Source organism: Pongo pygmaeus, chromosome 6 (assembly GCF_028885625.2).
Source record: "Pongo pygmaeus isolate AG05252 chromosome 6, NHGRI_mPonPyg2-v2.0_pri, whole genome shotgun sequence".
Taxonomy (NCBI): Eukaryota; Metazoa; Chordata; class Mammalia; order Primates; family Hominidae; genus Pongo; species Pongo pygmaeus.
This window is the reverse complement of record NC_072379.2, coordinates 25857462-25879989: the sequence shown is the minus strand read 5'-3', so window position 1 is coordinate 25879989 and position 22528 is coordinate 25857462. Positions and strand designations below refer to the sequence as shown.

Sequence of the window (22528 nt, the reverse complement as noted above, 5' to 3'; positions counted from 1 at the left end):
AGGGTACCAAGGTCGCCAACATCAGACAAATTCACTTGAGGGCCTATCTATGTGCTTTGAAAGACAAAACTGCTGTTGCGAAGGACACTATTTCAGAAAAACATAATCATATTAACAACTAGTAACACTGTAAAATGCTGATGTATTGAATGCTACTTTACAACAACATGTTAAAATCTACGAAAAAAATTATAATACAAAACTACATATCAATTATCTGGCTAGCTAACTATCTACAGACATGGTTTCATTCTGTTGCTCAGGATGGAAAGCAGTGGGATGATCATAGCTCACTGCAGCCTTGAGCTCCTGGCCTCAAGTGATCCTCCTGCCTCCTAAGTAGCTGGGGCCACAGGTGGACACAGTTACACCTGGGTTTTTTGTTTGTTTTGTAGAGACAGGGTTTCACTACATTGCCCAGGCTGGTGTCAAACTTTGGAGTCTCGCTGTGTCGCCCAGGCTGGGGTGCAGTGGTGGGATCTCGGCTCACTGCAACCTCTGCCTCCTGGGTTCAAGCGATTCTCCTGTATCAGCCTCCCGAGTAGCTGGGACTACAGGCATGTGCCACCACACCCGGCTAATTTTTGTATTTTTTGTGGAGACTGGGTTTCACCATGTTGGCCAGGCTGGTCTCAAACTCCTGACCTCAGGTGATCCACACGCCTCGGCCTCCCAAACTGCTGGGATTACAGTCATGAGCCGCTGAACACTTTCTTATGCTATTAAATGGCCTAACCAAGGCGGGTCGCGGTGGCTCACGCCTGTAATCCCGAAAACTCGGATGGCCAAGGTAAGAAGATCACTTGAACCTAGGAATTCGAAACTGGCCTGGGCAACATAGCAAGACTCTCATCTCTACAAAAGATACAAAAATTAGGCCAGGGGCACACCACGCTCGGCCAGTTTTTGTATCTTCTGTAGAGACGCGGTTGCGTCATGTTGCCCAGGCCGGTCTCGAACTCCTGAGCCCAAGCCATCCATCCTCCCGCCTCGGCCTCCCAAAGTGCTGGGATTACAGGGCCCAGCCAGCCTCATGTTTTCTTTAAGCAGTCCCTCCCTGTTACACACTTGGTTTTTTTTTTTTTATTTTTTAGACAGAGTTTACCTCAGTCTCTCAGGCTGGAGTGCTGTGGTGGGATCACAGCTTATTGGAGCCTTGAACCTTGGGGTTCCAGTAGCTGTGGGGCTGAGCTAGGACTACAGAGATGGGGTCGCGCCATGTTGCCAGGCTGCTCTTGGCCTGAAGGGCTCCTCCCGCTGGCCGCGCCCGGACATAGTTTTCTATTTTTGACCGACATAAACACTGTGCTAAGTCGGAGTTTGTCAACTATCCTTCTCCAGCCAGCAACACACAGGACCTGGCGGGGAGGTCACAGTTACCAGGCTCCACTCTAAGTAGAAGACTGCCCAGCTCCAAGCACTGTACCTCCCCGGTGACGTCGCCGAACGCCCGCCCCGTGACGATGCCGAACTCCCACCTTCATGACACCGCCGAAGGCCCGCCCCTGTGACGTCGCCGGAGGCGCGCCCTTGTGACGTAGCAGAGGCCCCCCCGCCCCATCACGCGGAGCCAATCGGAACTCGAGGCGGGGCTGTTGGTTCTTCCTGGAGCGCGCATGCGCGGGTGGGGCCACAGGCTGTCTGGCTGGCGGCCCTTGAACTGGCTGTTGGGTGTCCGCAGGCTTCTGCCCGGCTGCCGCCGCCTATAAGCTACCAGGAGGAGCTTTATGACTTCCCGGCCTGCGGGAAGTGGCGGGCACGATCGCAAGGTAGCGCAGAAGCTTCTCAATGGCCAGCGCCAGCTGCAGCCCCGGCGGCGCACTCGCCTCACCTGAGCCTGGGTACGTGCGCCCCACAACACCTTCCCCAGCCAGGGCCCGGGGACCTCGGGAGCGTCCCCCGCCACCTGGCGCCGCTCATCCTGGGCGGGGTGGGCCCCCTCTGAGGCCGCCACGCATTAGGGAGCTGCACTCCCGAGCTTGACCTCTGACGGCCAGTTGTAATAGCATTAAGCCTTTGAAATTTTGTAGCGGGGTAGAAGGGGCTAGGAAAGGAAGAAAACATCTTTTTAAAAATATAAGCGATCGGCCGGGCGCGGTGGCTCACGCCTGTAATCCCAACACTTTGGGAGGCCGAGGCAGGTGGATCACGAGGTCAGGAGTTCAAGACCAGGCCAGCATGGTGAAACCCTGTCTCTACTAAAAATACAAAAATTAACCGGGCGTGGTGGCGGGCGCCTGTAATCCCAGCAACTCGGGAGGCTGAGGCAGAGAATTGTTTGAACTCAGAAGGTGGAGGTTGCAGTGAGCCGAGATCGCACCACTGCACTCCAGCCTGAGCGACAGAGCGAGACTCCGTCTGAACAAACAAATATGTGTATGTATATAAGTGATCGAACCCGGGAGGTTGAGTTTACAGTAAGCCGAGATTGCGCCACTGCACTCCAGCCTGTGTGACAGAGCGAGACAATGTCTCTAAAAAATTATATGCAAGTGAGAGCTTTTTTTCCAGCGCTCATGCTCAGACTGAAGAAAGTAATTGGGCCGGGGCGTTGGCTCATGTCCATAATCCCAGCACTTTGGGAGGCCGAGGCAGGCGGATCGCTTGAGCTCGGGAGTTCCAGACTAGCTTGGGCAACATGGTGAAACCCTGTCTCTACAAAAATACAGAAAATTAGCTGGGCATGGTGGCATGCGCTTGTAGTCCCCGCTACTTGAGGGGCTGAAGCCGAAGGATCGACCTCCTGGGCTCAGGCAATCCATTTCAGCCTCCCAAATTGCTGGGATTACAGGGATGAGCCATCGTGCCTGGCCTTGCACTATATTTTAATGCTTTTTTTGAAAATGGAAACTTTTACAGGCAATTCACTTTCTTCAAACTAATGATAAGGAAATGATGCTGTTCTGTTCTGTTTTGTTTTTTGGTTTTGTGTGTTTCTTTTTTTTCTTTATTGAGACAGGGTCTTGCTTTGTTGCCCAGGCTGGAGTGAGGCAGTGAAATCATGGCTCACTGCAGCCTTGACCTCCGGGCTCAAGGAATCCTTCCCAGTCAGCCTCCCCAGTAGCTAGGACTACGGGTGCATGCTACCATGCTTGGCTAATTCTTTTTTTGAAATGGAGTCTCACTCTGTCTCCCAGGCTGGAGTGCAGTGGTGCAATCTCAGCTCACTGCAGGCTGGTCTCAAACTCTGACTTCAGATGGTCCACCCACCTCAGCATCCCAAAGTGCTGGGATTACAGGTGTGATCCACCACGCCGAATGATTTTGCTCATTTTAGATACTACAACTTTTTAGTTTAATTTTTTTTTTTTTCCTGAGACAGAATCTCGCTTTGTCGCCAGGCTGGAATACAGTGGCGTGATCTCGGCTCACTGCAGCCTCCGCCTCCTGGGTTCAAGCGATTCTCCTGCCTCAGTCTCCCGAGTAGCTGAGACTACAGGTGCTTGCCACCACGCCCAGGAATTCAAGCCTGCAGTGAGCCATGATCGTGCCACTGCACTCCAGCGTGGGCAACAGAGCAAGACCCTGTCTCCACAAATAAGTAAATAAACATTCTATCTGTACCAGGGTACAGGCAGGCGCCATTATTCCCACTTTTCATCCTCAACTCTGAGTTGAATCATACATCAACTCTGATGACCTTTGTTTCCACTCCCCTTAAGCCATTCACAGGAACAGCTACTTTACATAGAAAAGTCAATCTCGGAGGGTTGAGTAATTTGCCCAATCACTGTAAAAGGTAGAGCTTCAATTATCACCCAGGCCCATCTGTTGCTGGTATTCCCTCTCCACCCCTCCGTGTGGCTTCCCTTTATTTATTTATTTTAATTTTTTTTGAGATGGAGTTGCACTTTTGTTGCCCAGGCTGGAGTGCAATGGCACGATCTCGGCTCACTGCAACCTCCACCTCCCAGGTTCAGGCAATTCTCCTGCCTCAGGCTCCCAAGTAGCTGGAATTACAGGTGCCTGCCACCAAGCCCAGCTAATTTTTTGTACTTTTAGTAGAGATGGGGTTTCACCATGTTGACCAGGCTGGTCTTGGACTCCTGACCTCAGGTGACCCACCCTCCTCAGCCTCCCAAAGTGCTGAGATTACAGGCGTGAGTCACGGTGCCTGGCCTTGGCTTCCCTTTAATAAATCACCACTCAATTTGATGTGGAGGCTCTGTTCATTCCCAGAATATAATGAATGGATTATATATATATTTTTTTTCTTTTTGAGACAGAGTCTTGCTTTGTCTCGCAGGCTGGAGTGCAGTGGCGCAATCTCGGCTCATTGCAGCCTCTGCCTCCCAGGTTCCAGCAATTCTCCTGCCTCAGCCTCCTGGGTAGCTGGGATTACGGCGCTCACCACCACGCCCAACTAATTTTTTTTTTTTTTTTTTTTAGTAGATTTCACCGTGTCGTCCAGGCTGGTCTCAAACTCCTGACCTCAGGTGATCTGCCCGACTTGGCCTCGCAAAGTGCTGGGATTACAGGCGTGACCCACCACCCCCAGCCTCAACATCAAATATATTTAAAAGTTGGTAACAGCCAGGCGCAGTGGCTCACACCTGTAATCCCAGCACTTTGGGAGGCCGAGGTGGGCAGATCACCTGAGGTCAGGAGTTCAAGACCAGCCTGGCCAACATGGTGAAACCCTGTCTCTAATAAAAATAAAAAATAAAAAAAACAATTAGCTGGGTATGGTGGCACGTGCCTGTAATCCCAGCTACTCAGGAGGCTGAGGCACGAGAATCACTAGAACCCAGGAGGTGGAGGTTGCAGTAAGCCAAGTTCGTGCCACTACCCTCCAGCCTGGGCAACAGAGTAAGACTCCATCTAAAAAAAAAAAAAAAAAAAGAAGAAATTAGTGTAGTGTGGGAAGTGAAAAAAAGAAAGGAAAAGGAAAAGAAAAATGATTGAATTCATGAATACACTCTTATGTGGCCTGCACCGACTTTGACACAAATTAGATTGGCTTAGTAGGCAAGGGTGGGATCTTTTCATAATTTTATTTGATGTCTAAAATACATTTATCTTTTTTTCTTGTAGGAGGAAAATTCTTCCAACGATGGTCTCCCGCTCAGAGCTGAGGAAGCTGTTCTACTCAGCAGATGCAGTGTGTTTTGATGTTGACAGCACGGTCATCAGAGAAGAAGGAATCGGCGAGCTAGCCAAAATCTGTGGTGTAGAGGACGCGGTGTCAGAAATGTAGGGATAGCAGTTATTCACTTTATGAAATGATAAAGAATTTCTTTTTTTTTTTTTTTGAGACGGAGTCTCACTCTATTGCCCAGACTGGAGTGCAGTGGCACAATCTTGGCTCACTGCAACCTCCACCTCCCAGGTTCAAGCGATTATCCTGCCTCAGCCTCCTGAGTAGCTGGGATTACAGGCGTGTGCAACCACATCCGGCTAATTTTTTTATTTTTAGTAGAGATGGAGTTTCACCATGTTGGTCAGGCTGGTCTCAAACTCCTGACCTCGTGATCCACCCACCTCAGCCTCCCAAAGTGCTGGGATTACAGGCGTGAGCCACCATGCCCGGCCATGAAATGATAAAGAATTTCTAAAGAGTGGCTGTTTTGGATGAAGTGCTAGACCCTGGCTATGGAACATGAGCACTAGGCTTTTTCTTTCACCCCTTAGAGTTGAATTTGATATATTCATTCGTTTATATAAATATTTATGGCAAAAAAATATGGATAAGACATGTTCTTAGCTTGATTAGGGGAATGATGACCATCACTAACCAAAGAAGATGGCCTAGGGGGCAGGGCTCAAGTGTCCAGTGGCTTTGTGTCATGGTTGAAAGTGTGGCCTTAGTGGTTCCCTGGAAAGGTTCAGAGTCTCTTGGTGGATCCTGGGTCAGAGCCCCTCTCTCCCTCCCTCCCTCCTGCCCTCCCACCTCCCGCCCTGCAGCTGAGCACCACCCTCTGCAGCCCCAGTCCCCCAGTCATGCACCATGTCATTTTCTTTTTTTTTTTTTTCAGGACGGAGTCTCGCTCTGTCACCAGGCTGGAGTGCAATGGTGCAATCTCAGCTCACTGCAACCTCCGCCTCCTGGGTTCAAGCAATTCTCCTGCCTCCACCTCCTGAGTAGCTGAAACTACAGGCATGCACCACCACACCCGGCTAATTTTTGTATTTTTAGTAGAGATGGTGTTTCACCATGTTGGCCAGCCTGGTCTTGAACTCCTGACCTCGTGATCTGTCCGCCTCGGCCTCCCAAAGTGCTGGGATTACAGGCATGAGCCACCACACCCAGCCACCATTTTATTTTCAACTCCCTTTCATGGAAGAACGTTTAGCCTTTAGTCTCTTTCTTGATTTATGACAGCTCACGGCTTTCAAGAAAACTACCTATGAATAGGCTGTGTAACTTTTATTTATTTATTTATTTATTTTTTTTGAGATGGAGTCTCTGTCGTCTAGGCTGGGGTGCCGTGGCATGATCTCGGCTCACTGCAACCTCCCCCTCCCAGGTTCCAGCAATTCTGCTGCCTCAGCTTCCCAAGTAGCTGGGATTACAGGCAGGCACCACCACACCTGGCTAATTTTTGCATTTTTTTAGTAGAGATGGGGTTTTGTCATGTTGGCCAGGCTGGTCTCGAACTCCTGGCTTCAGATGAGCTGCCCACCTCAGCTTCCCAAAGTTTTGGCATTATAGGCATGAGTCACTGCACCCAGCTTGTTAATGTTATTTTCAAGCAAACCTTCAAAAGTTTATTCCAAGGCCTTGCTCTCATAGCAGCAAAGCCTGTCTGTTCCATAGTGGGGCTCTTGTTAGCATCTTCCTTTTGGTGGATGTTGTGTAGACCCGGGGCAGTAAGGCATGTTAACCTCGAGGACATTGGACCTGGCTGGCCTGACTGTTGGGTGTCCCTCCTAGGACATGGCGAGCCATGGGCGGGGCAGTGTCTTTCAAAGCTGCTGTCACGGAGCACTTAGCCCCAATCCAGCCTCCAGGGAGCAGGTGCAGAGAGACTCATAGCAGAGCACCCCCCACACCTGACCCCCAGCATAAGGTAAGAGGAGCCGCTGCTCCAGGTGTATTTCAGCACCAGTGTTGGGGGGCAAGTCCTCCTGAGAGCATCTAGCGATTGCTTTAGAGAGCCCTCTGGGTGGTTTATTTATTTTCATTTTTATTTTTTAATTTCATTATTTTAAAAAAGATTTATTTATTTATTTATTTATTTATTTATTTATTTATTTATTGAGGCAGAGTCTTGCTCTGTTGCCCAGACTGGAGTGCAATGGTACGATCTCGGCTCACTGCAACTTCTGCCTCCTGGGTTCAAGTGATTCTCCTGCCTCAGCCTCCTGAGTAGTTGGGATTTCAGGCACCCACCATGCCAGGCTAGTTTTTGTATTTTTAGTAGAGACAGGATTTCACCATGTTGGTTAGGCTGGTCTCGAACTCCTGACCTCAGGTGGTCTGCCCGCCTGGGACTCCCAGAGTGCTGGGATCACAGGCGTGAGCCACTGCGCCTGGCAAAATTTTATGTATTTATTTTTTTGAGACAAAGTCTCACTCTGTTGCCCAGGCTGGAGTGCAGTGGTGCAATCTCAGCTCACTGCAACTTCTGCCTCCCAGGTTCACGTGATTCTCCTGCCTCAGCCTCAGGAGTAGCTGCGATTACAGGCGCCGGCCACCACACCTGGCTAATTTTTGTATTTTTAGTAGAGATGGGTTTCACCATGTTGGCCAGGCTGGTCTCGAACTCTTCATCTCAGGTGATCCGCCTGCCTCGGCCTCCCAACGTGTTGAGATTACAGGTGTGAGCCACCGCACCTGGCCTATTATTATTTTTTTTAGAGTCAGAGTCTCATTCTGTTGCCCAGGTTGGAGTACAGTGGTACAATCATGGCCCACTGCAGCCTCGAACTCCTGGGGTCAAGTGGCCCTCCCACCTTAGCCTCCTTAGTAGTAGGGACGGCAGGTGCATGCCACCATGCCCAGCTAATTAAAAGAATTTTTTTTTTTTTTCTGAAAGTCTTGCTTTGTCACCCAGGCTGGAGTGCAGTGGCATGAACACAGCTCACTGCAGCATCAATCTTCTGGGCTCAAGGGATCCTCCTGCCTCTGCTTCCTAAGTAGCTGGGACTACAGACATAGGCCACCATGCCTTTTTTTTTTTTTTTTTTTTTTTTTTTTTTTTTTTTTTGAGACAGAGTCTCGCTCTGTTGCCCAGGCTGGAGTGCAGTGGTGCCATCTCGGCTCACTGCAAGCTCCACCTCCTGGGTTCACGCCATTCTCTTCCCTCAGCCTCCCGAGTAGCTGGGACTACAGGCGCCTGCCACCACACCCGACTAATTTTTTGTATTTTTAGTAGAGACGGGGTTTCACCCTGTTAGCCAGGATGGTCTCAATCTCCTGACCTTGTGATCCACCTGCCTCAGCCTCTCAAAGTGCTGGGATTACAGGCGGGAGCCACCGCACCCGGCCCATCGTGCCTAATTTTTTTAAAAAAAATTTTTTTATAGACACAGCATCTCACTACGTTGCCCAGGCTGGTCTTGAACTTGTGGGCTTAAGTGACCAATTTTCGCAACTCAGCCTCCCAAAGTGTTGGAATTATAGGTTTGAGCCACTATACCCAGCCTTTAAGAATCTTCTTGTAGAGATGGAATCTTGCTATGTTGCCCAGGCTCTTCTCAAGCTCCTGGCCTCAAGTGATTTTCTACCTTGGCCTCCCAAACTGCTGGAATTAAAGACATGGGCTGTGTGGTTATTTTGGCACTTATGCGTGGTCTTGTCTGGCCAGTTGTCTGGTCCTGTCTGTTTCTACCTTTCCTCTTTCTCCAGGGAAAACCTAAGCTTTCCTTGTTTGTCCTCATCTTGTGTTTTTCTGGGTCCATGGGCAGAGTAGAGTTCTGGAACGGTTTCTTAAAGCAGCCAAGCCCTACCCATTGATTTCTAAGTACATTTAGAAAAACACATATAAGGCTGGGCATGGTGGCTCACACCTGTAATCCCAACACTTTGGGAGGTCGAAGTGGATGGATCACCAGGTCAGGAGTTCGAGACCAGCCTAACCAACATGATGAAACCCCGTCTCTACTAAAAATACAAAAATTAAGCCAGGCACGGTAGCTCACATCTGTAATCCCAGCACTTTGGGAAGCCAAGATGGGTGGATCACCTGAGGTCAGGAGTTCGAGACCAGCCTGGCCAACATGCTGAAACCCAGTCTCTACTAAAAATACAAAAAAAGTAGCTGGGCATGGTGATAGGCGCCTGTAATCCCAGCTACGTGGGAGGCTGAGGGAGGAAAATCACTGGAACCTGGGAGGCAGAGGTTGCTGTGAGCCGAGATCACGCCAGTGCACTCCAGCTAGGGCAACAGAGCAAGATTCCATCTCAAAAAAAAAAAATTAGCCGGGCATTGTGGCACGAGCCTGTAATACTCAGGAGGCTGAGGCAGGAGAATCGCTTGAACCCGAGAGGTGGAGGTTGCAGTGAGCCGAGATCGCAGCCTTGCACTCCAGCCTGGGTGACAAGAGTGAAACTCTGTCTCAAAAAATAAAGAGAAAAACATATATAAAACATTAACACCCCAGGCAGTATACCTTGTCAAATATACCTCAGGCAAATGCATTCAGGAGAAGAAAATATATCTTATTTCCCTCTTCATGTTTCGTTTTTTTTTTTTTTTCCTTTTGTATTACTCAGTGTTTGGTATTTTGTATTTTATTTTGCAGGGAGCTGGTAAGTCGCCTACAGGAGTGAAATGTTCAGGTTTTCCTAATATCTGGTGACTTTAGGAGTATTGTAGAGCATGTTGCTTCAAAGCTCAATATCCCAGCAACCAATGTATTTGCCAATAGGCTGAAATTCTACTTTAACAGTAAGATGTTAACGGTAACATGTTCCCTTTCTTAGCAGTTCCATTATTCAGTATTCTGGGTAATGTCTTTTGGAATGCAACTTGAACAGTCACATCAGAGTTAAATATTGAGATGAATGGTTCTCTGAATTGATGTCTTTTGCCGTTTGGTACCCTTTGCTCAGCAAAATAGACTTAGATCATCACCTGTCTTAGCTTTATTATCTATAACATCACCTGTCTGTACATAAATGTCTGCATTTCATGAAACATTAATTCCTACATAGCCCCTGTGACTTTGCTATATGTTATATTTCAATTTTATGGGAGCTTCTATGCATTTGAAGCAATTTAGACTCAAGAAGGAGACTTTTGGCTGGGCATGGTGGCTCATGCCTGTAATCCCAGCACTTTGGGAGCCTGAGGCGGGAGGATCACTTGAGGTCAGGAGTTCGAGACCACCCTGGCCAATGTGGTGAAGCCCCAACTCTGCTAAAAAAAAAAAAAAAAAGAAAAAAGAAAAATTAGCTGGGCATGGTGGCACATGCCTGTAGTCCCAGCTACTTGGGAGGCTGAGGCAGGAGAATCACTTGAAGCTGGGAGGCGGAGGTTGCAGTGCGCCAAGATCGTGCCACTGCACTTACAGCCTGGGTGACAGAGCGAGACTGTCTTTAGAAAAAAAAAGACAGAGACTTTAGAAGGGAGACTTTTGTTAACAGATTACTGAACTACAGCTGCCCTTGGGGAAGCCTCCTATCCCCTCTCTGGTCCATGGTGGTGCCACAGCTGTTATATTATCTCAGATCTCCAGTTATATCAAGGAGTGACTGAGTGATTTTTTTTTTTTTTTTTTTTTTTTTTTTTTAGACAGGGTCTCACTCTGTTGCTCCTGCTGGAGTGCAGTGGCTCAATCTCGGCTCACTGCAACCTCTGCCACCTGGGTTCAAGTGATTCTCCTGCCTCAGCCTCCCAAGTAGCTGGGATTACAGGTGCTCATCACCACGCCTGGCTAATTTTTGTACAGCGCCCGACCGTACTTTTGTTTTAGACAGTTGATTTGTCCTATAATCCCAGCACTTTGGGAGGCTGAGGTAGGAAGATCGCTTGAGCACAGGAGTTTGAGACCAGCCTGGGCAACATAGTAAGACCCCATCTCTACAAAATAAATAAATAAAATAAAATAAAAACAGCTGATTTAGAACTACATAAGATTTAAAACAGGAGTTAAACAAAAACAACTCTCATTACAAGATAAAAACGAAATAATAAAATCAAATTCAGTCTTGTTATGTCAACTGACTTTGTGCAAACCCAAGAAAAGTTATGAATAAGGAACTAAAAACCTTTTAAAACTTTTAACAACGCCTTATCCCTGTAGCATGGGCACCACCTTTTAGCCTAGGTGTGTGCTCAATAAGTTGATTTCATTTCCCCAAATAATACCATCAACAACTCATAACCGAGATTTTAACATCATTTTATACTTTATATACTAGTTCCTCATATGTTACCTCATTTAATCCTCATAACAGCCCTGTGACGTCAAATATTATGTTTGGTTTTGGTTGTTTTAGAAAGAGTCTCACTCTGTCACCCAGGCCGGAGTTCAGTGGTGCGATCGTAGCTTATCACAGCCCTGAACTTCTGGGCTCAAACGATTCTCCCACCTCAGCCTCCTGGGTAGCTGGGATTACAGGTGTGCGCCACTGCATCCCACACCACCACAGCATTTTATTCCTCTGAACTAACGTCATTTTCTGAGACTAGCAGAGGTTTTATTTACTTTCTTATTTTTTTTTTTATTTTTATTTTTTTTTGAGACGGAGTCTCGCTCTGTCACCCAGGCTGGAGTGCAGTGGCATGATCTTGGCTCACTGCACCCTCCGCTTCCCGGGTTCAAGCGATTCTTCTGCCTCAGCCTCTCAAGTAGCTAGGACTACAAGTGCACACCACCACGCCTGGCTAATTTTTGTATTTTTAGTAGAGACGGTGTTTCACCATATTGGCCAGGCTGGTCTCGAACTCCTGACCTTGTGATCTGCCCGCCGTGGCCTCCCAAAGTGCTGGGATTACAGGCACGAGCCACCACGCCCAGCCCTGGTTTTATTTATTTTTTGAGACGGAGTCTTGCTCTGTCACCCAGGCTGGAGTGCAGTGGCACGATCTCAGCTCACTGCAGCCTCGACCTCCCAGACTCAAGCGATCTTCCCATCTCAGCCTCCTGAGTAGCTGGGACTGCCGGCGCATGCCACCACACCTATCTAATTTTGTTTATTTTTTGTAGAGATGAGGTCTCACTATGTTGCCCAGGCTAATTTTGAACTCCTGGCTCAAGTGATCCTCCCACCTTTGCCTGCCAGAGTGCTGGGATTATAGGTGTAACCCAACATGCCCGGCTGGGGATTTTATTTCTAAGCATTTTAAAATCAATGCAGGAAACAAATGCTATATAGCAGGTGTCGTAATATCAAATGTGTCCATTTCACGTAGGGCTTAGCCTTTATCATGTTATTCTAACATAAGGAAAACTACGCCAAAAATATAGTGTAGCCGAGCGCAGTGGCTCACACCTGTAATCCCAGCACTTTGAGAGGCCAAGGCGGGCGGATCACCTGAGGCCAGGAGTTTGAGACCTGCCTGGGCAACATGGTGAAACCCCATATCTACAAAAAATACAAAAAAATTAGCTGGAAGTGGTGATGGGTGCCTATCATTGCAGCTACTCAGGAGGCTGAGGCATGAGAATCACTCAAACCCAGGAGGTGGAGGTTGCAGTGAGCCAAGATCGCATCACTGTATTCCAGCCTAGGTAACAGAACAAGACTGCATCTCAAAACATATGTGAAGTTTTTACCACCTAGTTTCCTGAGATCTAAAAGTAGGGATTGTCTAAAAAATAAAAATAAAAAAATGATAGTCTTTGTGAATGATGAATGAAAAAGAGTTAAAAGGAACCTTTTTGGCTGGATGCGAAGGTGACTCTTGCCTGTAATCCCAGCACTTTGAGAGGCAGAGACAGGAGAATCACCTGTGGTCAGGAGTTTGAGACCAGCCTGGCCAAAAAGGTTTGAGAACCTTTTTGGCTGGGTGTGAAGGTGACTCTTGCCTGTAATCCCAGCACTTTGGGAGGCAGAGACAGGTGGATCACCTATGGTCAGGAGTTTGAGACCAAACTGGAGTTTGAGATCAGCCCCGTCTCTACTGAAAATACAAAAATTATCCGGGTGTGGTAGCAGGCGCCTATAATCCCAGCTACTTGGGAGGCTGAGGCAGGAGAATCGCTTGAACCCAGGAGGCAGGAGGTTGCAGTGAGCCGAGATCGTGCCACTGCACTCCAGCCTGGGCATGATGGAGCAAGACTCCATCTCAAAAAAGAAAAAGGTTCTAGCCAGGCTGGTCTCGAACTCCCAACCTCAGGTGATCTGCCTGACTTGGCCTTCCAAAGTGCTGGGATTACAGGCATGAGCCACCGTGCCCAGCTTTTGAATCTTTTCTTTTTTTGACAGAGTCTCACTCTGTCACCCAGGCTGGAGTGCCGTGGTGCGATCTCAGCTCACTGCAACCTCCGCCTCCCAGGTTCAAACAATTCTCTTGCCTCAGCCTCCCAAGTAGCTGGGATTACAGGTGCCTGCCACCATGCCCAGCTAATTTTTTGTATTTTTAGTAGAGACGGGGTTTTGCCATGTTGGCCAGGCTGGTCTTGAACTCCTGACCTCAGGTGATCCACCCACCTCAGCCTCCCAAAGTGCTAGGATTACAGGCATGAGCCACCGCACTGGCTGCTTTTGAATTGTTAGTTTAGATAATTTATAACCAGTGTTGGGGTTGGCTAAGCAATGAACATTGGCCTAGCTTAGTGAGAAATACATAAAAGTAAAATGAAGAGTTTTCTCAGAGCTCCCAATCTCATTTTCAAGAAATGACAAAATCAGCCAGGAGCGGTGGCTCACACCTGTGATCCCAGCACTTTCGGAGGCCGAGGCGGGAGGATTGCTTAAGCACAGAGGTTCAAGACCAGCTGAGCAACGTGGCAAAACTCCGTCTCTACAAAATTATTCAGGGATTGTGGTGTGCACCTGTCATCCTGGCTACGCAGGAGGCTGAGGCAGGATAATCACTTGAGCCCAGAAGTTCAAGGCTGCAGTGAGCCATGACTGTGCCACTGCACTCCAGCCTGGGTGACAGGGTGAGACCCTGTCTCATAAAACCAAAAAGGAATGACAAGATTGGTTGGGTGCAGTGGGACATACCTGTAATCCCTGCACTTCGGAAGCTGAGGCAGGAGGAGTTTGAGAGCAGCCTGGCAACATAGCAAGACCCTACAAAAAATTTAAAAAGTAGCCAGGCAAGGTGGGGCACACCTGGAGTCTCAGCTACTCGAGAGGCTGAGGCATGAGAATCACTTGAACCCGGGAGGCAGAGGTTGCAGTGAGCCGAGATTGTGCCACTGCACTCCAGCCTGGGTGACAGAGCGAGACTGTCTTTTTTTTTTCTTTTTTTTTTTTTTTTTTTTGTCTCGCTCTGATGGAGTCTCGCTCTGTCACCCAGACTGGAGTGCAGTGGTGCAATCTGTGTTCACTGCAAGCTCTGCCTCCTGGGTTCACGCCATTCTCCTGCGTCAGCCTCCTGAGTAGCTGGGACTACAGACGCCCGCCACCACACCCGGCTAATTTTTTGTATTTTTAGTAGAGACAGGGTTTCACCATGTTAGCCAGGATGGTCTCAATCTCCTGACCTCGTGATCCACCCGCCTTGGCCTCCCAAAGTGCTGGGATTACAGGCGTGAGCCACCGCGCCCGGCCGGGACTGTCTTAAAAAAAAAAAAAGTGAAGGGAAAAGACAAGTAACAGAATTTTGTACTTTCAAATGAGTATATGCAGTATTGTGTCTATATCCTGCCAGAAAAAAGGAAATACTATTTTGAAAAATCGTGCACAAAAGGAGGGTATCAGTTAGTACAACTAATGAAATAATAGTAACTATAAACAATTTTTTTTATTTATTTATTTCTTGAGACAGCGTCTTACTCTGTCACCCGGGCTAGAGGGCAGTGGCGCAATCACAGCTCACTGCAACCTCGAACTCCCAGGCTCAAGTGATCCTTCTGCCTCAGCGTCCTGAGTAGCTAGGACTATAGGCATGAGCCACTACCCCCAGATAATTTTTAAATTTTTTTTATAGAGATGGGGTCTCACTATATTGCCCATGCTGGTCTCAAACTCTGGCCTCAAGCCATCCTCCCTCCTCAGCCTCCCAACGTGCTGGGATTAGAGGAATAAGCTACTGCGCATGGCCTATAAACAATTTTAACTATGAAAAAGTAGAGTGTTTCAATAAATCACATGAATCAATCAATCAAAAAAAAAAAAAGGTGTAGATTGGGGGCAGTGGCTCACACCTGTAATCCCAGCACTTTGGGAGGCCGAGGTGGGCAGATCACCTGAGCTCAGGAGTTCAGACCAGTCTAGTCAACATAGCGAAACCCCATCTCTACAAAAAACTACAAGAATTAGCTGGGCATGGTGGCATATGCCTGTAGTCCCAGCTACTTGGGAGGCTGAGGTGGGAGGATGGCTTGAGCCTAGGAGGTGGAGGTTGCAGTGAGCCGAGATTGCACCACTGCACTCCAGCCTGGGCGACAGAGCCAGACCCTGTCTCAAAAAAAAACGTAGAGCACTGCCAACAGTTCTCCCTCATCCCAGAATAGAAAATCCCCCACCATTTCTTGTGCACACACTGCGACTCTTGGCCTCCCAGGCAGGGCGGTGCCTGGTCTGGACCAGATCCCAGGTCCAAGGGGATTTCCTCTACACCGCAGACTTCTCTTTGATCTTCCCTTCTTTGAAATTACAGGGCAGGGATGCGATTTCCATCCAGGTATTTTTGTTTGTTTGTTTGATGCGGTTTCGCTTTGTTGCCCAGGCTGGAGTGCAGTGACGTGATCTACACTCACTCCAACCTCCACCTCCCAGGTTCAAGCGATTCTCCTGCCTCAGCCTCCCGAGTAGCTGGGACTACAAGTGCTTGCCACCACACTCGGCTAATTTTTTTTGTATTTTTAGTAGAGACAGGGTTTCACCACATTAGCCAGGATGGTCTCAGTCTCCTAACCTCGTGATCCGCCCGCCTCGACCTCCCAAAGTGCTGGAATTACAGGCGTCAGCCACCGTGCCCAGCCTAATTTTTATATTTTCGGTAGATACAGGGTTTCACCGTTGCCCAGGCTAGTCTTGAACTCCTGCGCTCAGGTGATTTGCCCACCTCGGCCTCCCAAAGTACTGGGATTACAGGCATGAGCCACCACGCCTGGCCTGCCATATAGTTTATTTATTATTTATTTTATTTTTTGAGACAGAGTCTCACTCTCTCACCCAGGCTGGAGTGCAGTGGCGTAATCACTGTTCACTGCAACCTCTGCCTCCCGGTACAAGCAGTTCTGCTGCCTCAGCCTCCTGAGTAGCTGGGATTACAGGCACCTGCCACCACGCCCCGCTATTTTTTGTATTTTTAGTAGAGACAGGGTTTCACCATGTTGGCCAGGCTGGTCTCGATCTCTTGACCTCAGATGATCCTCCCGCCTCAGCCTCCCAAAGTACTGGGAATACAGGTGTGAGCCACCATGCCCAGCTCCTGCCATCCAGTTTAGAACTCAAACATTTACCTAGTGATGTGATTTTTATTTTTGTAGGCATTTGTCTTGGTTATAAGAGGGCAGGGACCACATCTTACTCTCCAGAAGCCCCGACATTGTCCAGCTGAATGGGTCCCCAGCAGTGGTGCCTGTACTGATGCAGGAGAGTGCAGTGAGGGACAGGAGGAAGCCAGGAGGTGAAGACAGGAGGAGGTGAGGAGGAAGGTGCTGTGCACTCAGCAAAGGCACCCTGGGGGAGGCCAGGCTTACCTCTCTTTGCAGGAATAGTTTATGTTTGAAACACTTGGCTGGGCGCAGTGGCTCACGCCTGTAATCCCAGTACTTTGGGAGCCCGAGGCGGGTGAATCACCTGAGGTCAGGAGTTTGAGACCAGGCTGGCCAACATGGTGAAACCCCATCTCTACTAAAAATACAAAAATTAGCCAGGTGTGGTGGCAGGCACCTATAATCCCAGCTACTCAGGAGGCTGAGGCAGGAGAATCACTTGAACCCAGGAGGCGGAGGTTGCAGTGGGCAGAGATCATGCCATTGCACTGCAGCCTGGGTAACAGAGTGAGACTCCATCTCAAAAAAAAAAAAAGTTTGAAACACTTACTGCTCTCTATTGCTCCTGCAACCTTTGTTTTCTGATTTTCTAAAAATCATTTCTCCGCTGGGTGCTGTGGCTCATACCTATAATCCCAGCACCTTGGGAGGCCGAAGTGGGCAAATCATCAGAGGTCAGGAGTTCAAGACCAGCGTGGCCCAAAATAGTGAAACCCCATCTCTACTAAAAACACAAAAATTAGCCAGGCGTGGTGGCAGGTGCCTGTAATCCCAGCTACTTGGGAGGCTGAGGCAGGAGAATCACTTGAACCCGGGAGGCGGAGGTTGCAGAGAGCGGAGATCACACCACTGCACTCCAGCCTGGGCAACAGAGACTCCAAAAAAATAAATAAAAATCATTTATCTCTCTTTTCTTACTTCTTAGGATGCTTTCATTGGATTTGGAGGAAATGTGATCAGGCAACAAGTCAAGGATAACGCCAAATGGTATATCACTGATTTTGTAGAGCTGCTGGGAGAACTGGAAGAATAACATCCATTGTCATACGGCTCCAAACAACTTCAGATGAATTTTTACAAGTTACACAGATTGATACTGTTTGCTTACAATTACCTATTACAACTTGATATAGAAAGTTGGTACAGATGATCTGCGCTTTCAAGTAAACTACAGTTAGGACTCCTCAAAGATTGGTTTGTTTGTTTAACTGTAGTTCCAGTATTATATGATGACTATTGATTTCCTGGAGAGTTTTGTAATCTGAATTCTTTATGTATATTCCTAGCTATATTTCATACAAAGTGTTTTAAGAGTGGAGAGTCAATTAAACACCTTTACTCTTAGGAATATAGATTCGGCAGCCTTCAGTGAATATTGTTTTTTTTTCCCTTTGGTATGTTAATAAAAGTTTATCCATGTGTCAGAACAGATTTGTGGAATTTGCAGTTCTGCCTCTTGGATATTGGAATATCCAATATTTCAGGTACTGTGTTGAAGCATAAACACCCCCCAGGCAAGAAACAGGCTTAAGACTTTGCTTAGTGCTGGGCACAGTGTCCTCACCCCATGAGCCCACTCCCACTTCCTAAAGCCCTGGGACCTGGAAAGTCCTTTTTTTACCTCTTGGAATTTGTCATATATGAAATGTTACAGAGATTGGTTTTTTTTTTTGGCCTCTAATATAACAATAGAGTCTTAAACAAAAGTACTGATTGAAAAATGGATATTTGGGCTCATGCCTGTAATCTCAGCACTCTGGGAGGACAAGGTAAGAGGATCAACTTGAGGCCTGGAGTTCGAGACCAGCCTGGGCAACACAGCAAGACCCTGTCTCTACAAAAAATAAAAACATTAGCTGGATGTGGTGGCACCCACCTGTAGTCCCAGCTACTTGGTGGGCTGAGATGGGAGGATCCCTTAAACTCAGGAGCTCAAGGCTGCACTGAGCTGTGACTCCGCCATTGTACTCCAGCCTGGGTGACAGAGTGAGACCCTGTCTCTTAAAAGGAAAAAAGGATATTTGAAAATCACATAAAGTAAAAGAAATAAAAACAAGTTTAACTAATCACAAAGGCCCGCATTTTCCCCTAAATGAATTAAATATTAATAACTCCTAAGCCTATATAAACCATTTCTTTTTTATAAGTGACTTGGAAATACTTGAAAGCCAGGTTTGTGTTTGTTTTGAGCAGAGCCAAGCAAGGGAAATTTGAGAACATGCTTTAAATGTGTGAGATTCTATACCCTCCCTGGAGGAGAAATGGGGGAGGGGAAAGCCACGGGGTTAGGAAGTGGATACTGTTGGATAATTCAGTAGAAAAAGCCATAAGGTTTTTAATATTGAGAATTAGTTGAAAAACTTACTTAACCAAATTTGGCTATATAATTAAATAAATAATTATTCAGCCACATAAGCAAATCAAATTAATCAAATTTCCTTCCAAATCAGTTTCTGAAGGAGAGACATGAAATAGGTTTGGCACCATTTAAATGAGATTCCAAACAATGAGGCCGTTGTTCCCAACTGTGAATGCCTCCTGGCCACTCTCCTAGAAACCGTTTTGTGGTGTTTGCACTTTTCAGTAGTGCCAAGCTCTGGGCAGGACCAGGCATGCCAGGACCTTGAAAAGTGCTGCAAACGATGTCAGCCTCTATGCCGCCTGGTGCACATGGCAGGAGCAGGCCATTGGTGGGCAGGTGGGAGGACCCATGCCTCCACTGGTTTTCACTGTCTGACTGTCACAGCTGCTACTGCCCCACTAGTTCTTGCCCGCGGCACAGATAGAGCCCATTTCTCAAGACGGGAATTGCAATAGAGAGCTTAATTCATGCAGAACTGGCCAAACAGGAGGCCGGAGCTTTATTCTTACATCAATCTCCCCAAAAATTCGGAGGCTAGACTTCTTCAAGGATACTTTGGCAGGCCACGGGATTCGCTTCTGGGTGGAGCCACAGAACTGGCCATGGGGTGGGGTCGGGTGGGGGCGGGGTCGGGGTTAGTTCGTCCAGGTGGAGCCACTGATGGTCAGAAATACAAAAACCTGGGCCAGGCACGGTGGCTCACGCCTGTAATCCCAGCATTTGGGAGGCCAAGATGGGCAGATCACTTGAAGTCAGGAGTTGGAGACCCACCTGGCCAACATGATGAAACCCCATCTCTACTAAAAATACAAAATGTGTTGGGGCACGCCTGTAATCCCAGCTACTCGGGTGGCTGAGGCAGGAGAATCGCTTGAATCCAGGAGGCAGAGGTTGCAGTGAGCAGAGATTGTGCCACTGCACTCCAGCCTGGGTGACAGAGTGAAACTGTCTCAAAACAAAACAAAACAACAAAACAAAGCAAAACAAGAAAAGAAAAGAAAAAAGAAATGCAAAAACCTGAAAAGACATCTCAAAAGGCCAATCTTAGGTTCTACAGTCGTGATGTAACCTGCAGGAGTAACGGGGATTTGCAAATCTTGTGCCTGCCCTCTAGAATAATAACTAGAAACGGTGTTTATGTGTACACCTTGGCGGAATTTAGGCTTCTCTCATCCTCCTAGCCTGGTGGTCTCTCACTAGCTTTATGAAGGTGGTTGAGTTTTGGGGAAGGGCTATTATTATTATATTTATTTATTTATTTATTGAGATGGAGTCTGGCTCTGTCACCCAGGCTGGAGTGCAGTGGCATGATCTTGGCTCACTGCAACATCCACCTCCTGGGTTCAAGTGATTCTCCTGTCTCAGCCTCCTGAGTAGCTAGGATTACAGGTGCACGCCACCACGCCCGGCTATTTCTTTTTTTTTTTTTTTTTTTTGTATTTTTAGTAGAGATGGGGTTTCACCATGTTAGTCAGGCTGGTCTCAAACTCCTGACCTCGTGATCCTCCTGCCTCAGCCTCCCAAAGTGCTGGGATTACAGGTGCCCACTGCCACGCCTGGCTAATTTTTGTATTTTTTATAGAGACTGGGTTTCACTATGTTGCCCAGGCTGGTCTCGAACTCCTGACCTCAGGTGATCCTCCTGCCTCATCCTCCCAAAGTGCTGAGATTACAGGTGTGAGCCACAGTGCGTGGCCAACTTACTCACCCTTGACACTGTTTCCAGTTCTACTCCCCGACCCCCCAGTTCCTCAGTGTGGTGGATCCAGAAGTCTGCTTTACACAACTGCTCCCCTGTGGCCACCTTCCCATGGGACAGTTCCATGCAGCCTGTTCAGCTGGCCCCTCTGACCCTCACACCCCACACAGACTACGCAGATATGCTGCAGTGCATTCAGTCACTGCAAGACCTCCTGGAACTCGTGACTGCTTGCTTTATATTTTGTCTGTTTTTTTGAGACAGGGTCTCACTCTGTTGCCCAGGCTGGGGTGCAGTTGTGCGATCTCAGCATACTACAACCTCGATCTCCTAGGCTCAAGCGATTCTCCAACCTCAGCCTCCTAAGTAGCTGGGACTACAGGCGCCCACCACCACGCCCAGCTAATTTTTGTATTTTTAGTGGAGACAGGGGTTTCACCATGCTGGCCAGGGTGGTTTCAAGCTCCTGACCTCAGGTGATCCAGCCACCTCAGCCTCCCAAAGTGCTGGGATTGTGGGCATGAGCCACAACGGGTATGTGTCACAACAGGCCGGCTAATTTTTGTATTTTTAGTAGACACAAGGTTTTGCCATATTATCAGGCTGGTCTCAAACTCCCGACCTCAGTTGATCCACCCACATTGGCCTCCCAAAGTGCTGGGATTACAGGTGTTAGCCACCTGTAAAAAGTTGAATTTTTTTTTTTTTTTTTTTTTTGAGAGGGAGTCTCACTCTGTCACCCAGGCTGGAGTGCAGTGCAGTGGCGCAATCTTGGCTCACTGCAACCTCCACTCCCAGGATTCAAGCGATTCTCCTGCCTCAACCTCCCGAGTAGCTGGGATTACAGGCACCTGCCACCGCACCCAGCCAGTTTAACTTTTTAATAAATAAAACTGAAAAAATGTTTGATCTATTTAGGGGGTACAGGTACAGGATTTCTACGTGCACATGTTGTGGAGTGCTGAGGTCTTGGCTTTGAGTGTAGCCATGATTCAAATAGTGAACATTGTACTCAATAGGAAAATTTTCACCCCTCACCCTCTTCCCATCCTCCCATCTTTTGGAGTCTCCAATATCTGTTGTTCCCCATGTCTACCTATTGTTTAACTCCCATGCATGAGAACATTCAGTATTTGACTTTGTTTCTGAATTATTTCACTGAGGATAATGGCCTCCAGTTCTATCCACAGTGCTGCAAAAGATATGATTTCATTCTATTTGTGGCTGAGTCATGTTCCATGGTGTACATGTACCACATTTTCTTTATCCAGTCATCTGCTGATGGACACTTAGGTTGATTCCATATCTTTGCTACCATGAATAGTGCTGTGATAAACATATGAGTACAGGTACTTTTTTTTAACTTTTTGAGATGGAGTTTCGCTCTTGTTTCCAGGCGAGTGCAATGGCGCGATCTCAGCTCACTGCAACCTCCACCTCCCAGGTTCAAGTGATTCTCCTGTCTCAGCCTCCCGAGTAGCTGGGACTACAGGTGCACACCACCACACCCGGCTAATTTTTGTAATTTCAGTAGAGATGGGGTTTCATCATATTGGTCAGGCGAGTTTCATCATATTGGTCAGGCTGGTCTTGAACTCCTGACCTCAGGTGATCTGCCTGCCTCAGCCCCACAAAGTGCTGAGATTACAGGTAAGTACAGGTACTTTTTGATATATAGATTTCTTTCCCTTTGGGTAGGTACCTAGTAGTGAGATTGCTGGTTGAACGGCAGTTCTATTTTTAGTTCTTTGATAAATCTCCATACTGTTTTCTGTAAGGGTTGTAATAATTTACATTCCCACCAACAGTGTATAAGCATTCCCTTTTTTCTGCATCATCACCAATATCTGTTGTTTTCTGACTTTTAATTTTATACTTATTTTTATAGAGATGGGGTCTCATATTGTCCAGGCTGGTCTCAAACTCCTGACCTCAAGTGATCTGCTCACCTCGGTCTC

The 22528-nt window shown here is 47.7% G+C and overlaps 1 protein-coding gene across 2 annotated transcripts; it reads left to right on the top strand.

The window, feature by feature from the left end:
• Positions 1 to 1559: 1559 nt before the first annotated feature.
• Positions 1560 to 17940, top strand: LOC129040765 (phosphoserine phosphatase-like). 2 transcript variants are annotated; one of them, XM_054495609.1, is made up of 4 exons: positions 1560 to 1841; positions 5035 to 5193; positions 6875 to 7010; positions 17435 to 17940. In XM_054495609.1, exons 1-4 carry the CDS (start codon positions 1789 to 1791, stop codon positions 17540 to 17542), a joined length of 456 nt encoding a protein of 151 aa, XP_054351584.1. In that variant the 5' UTR covers positions 1560 to 1788; the 3' UTR covers positions 17543 to 17940. The 2 variants fall into 2 exon arrangements, with proteins under 2 accessions (XP_054351584.1, XP_054351582.1); XM_054495607.2 differs by lacking the exon at positions 17435 to 17940 and adding an exon at positions 16501 to 16654 and having other exon boundaries at positions 1584 to 1841.
• Positions 17941 to 22528: the final 4588 nt, after the last annotated feature.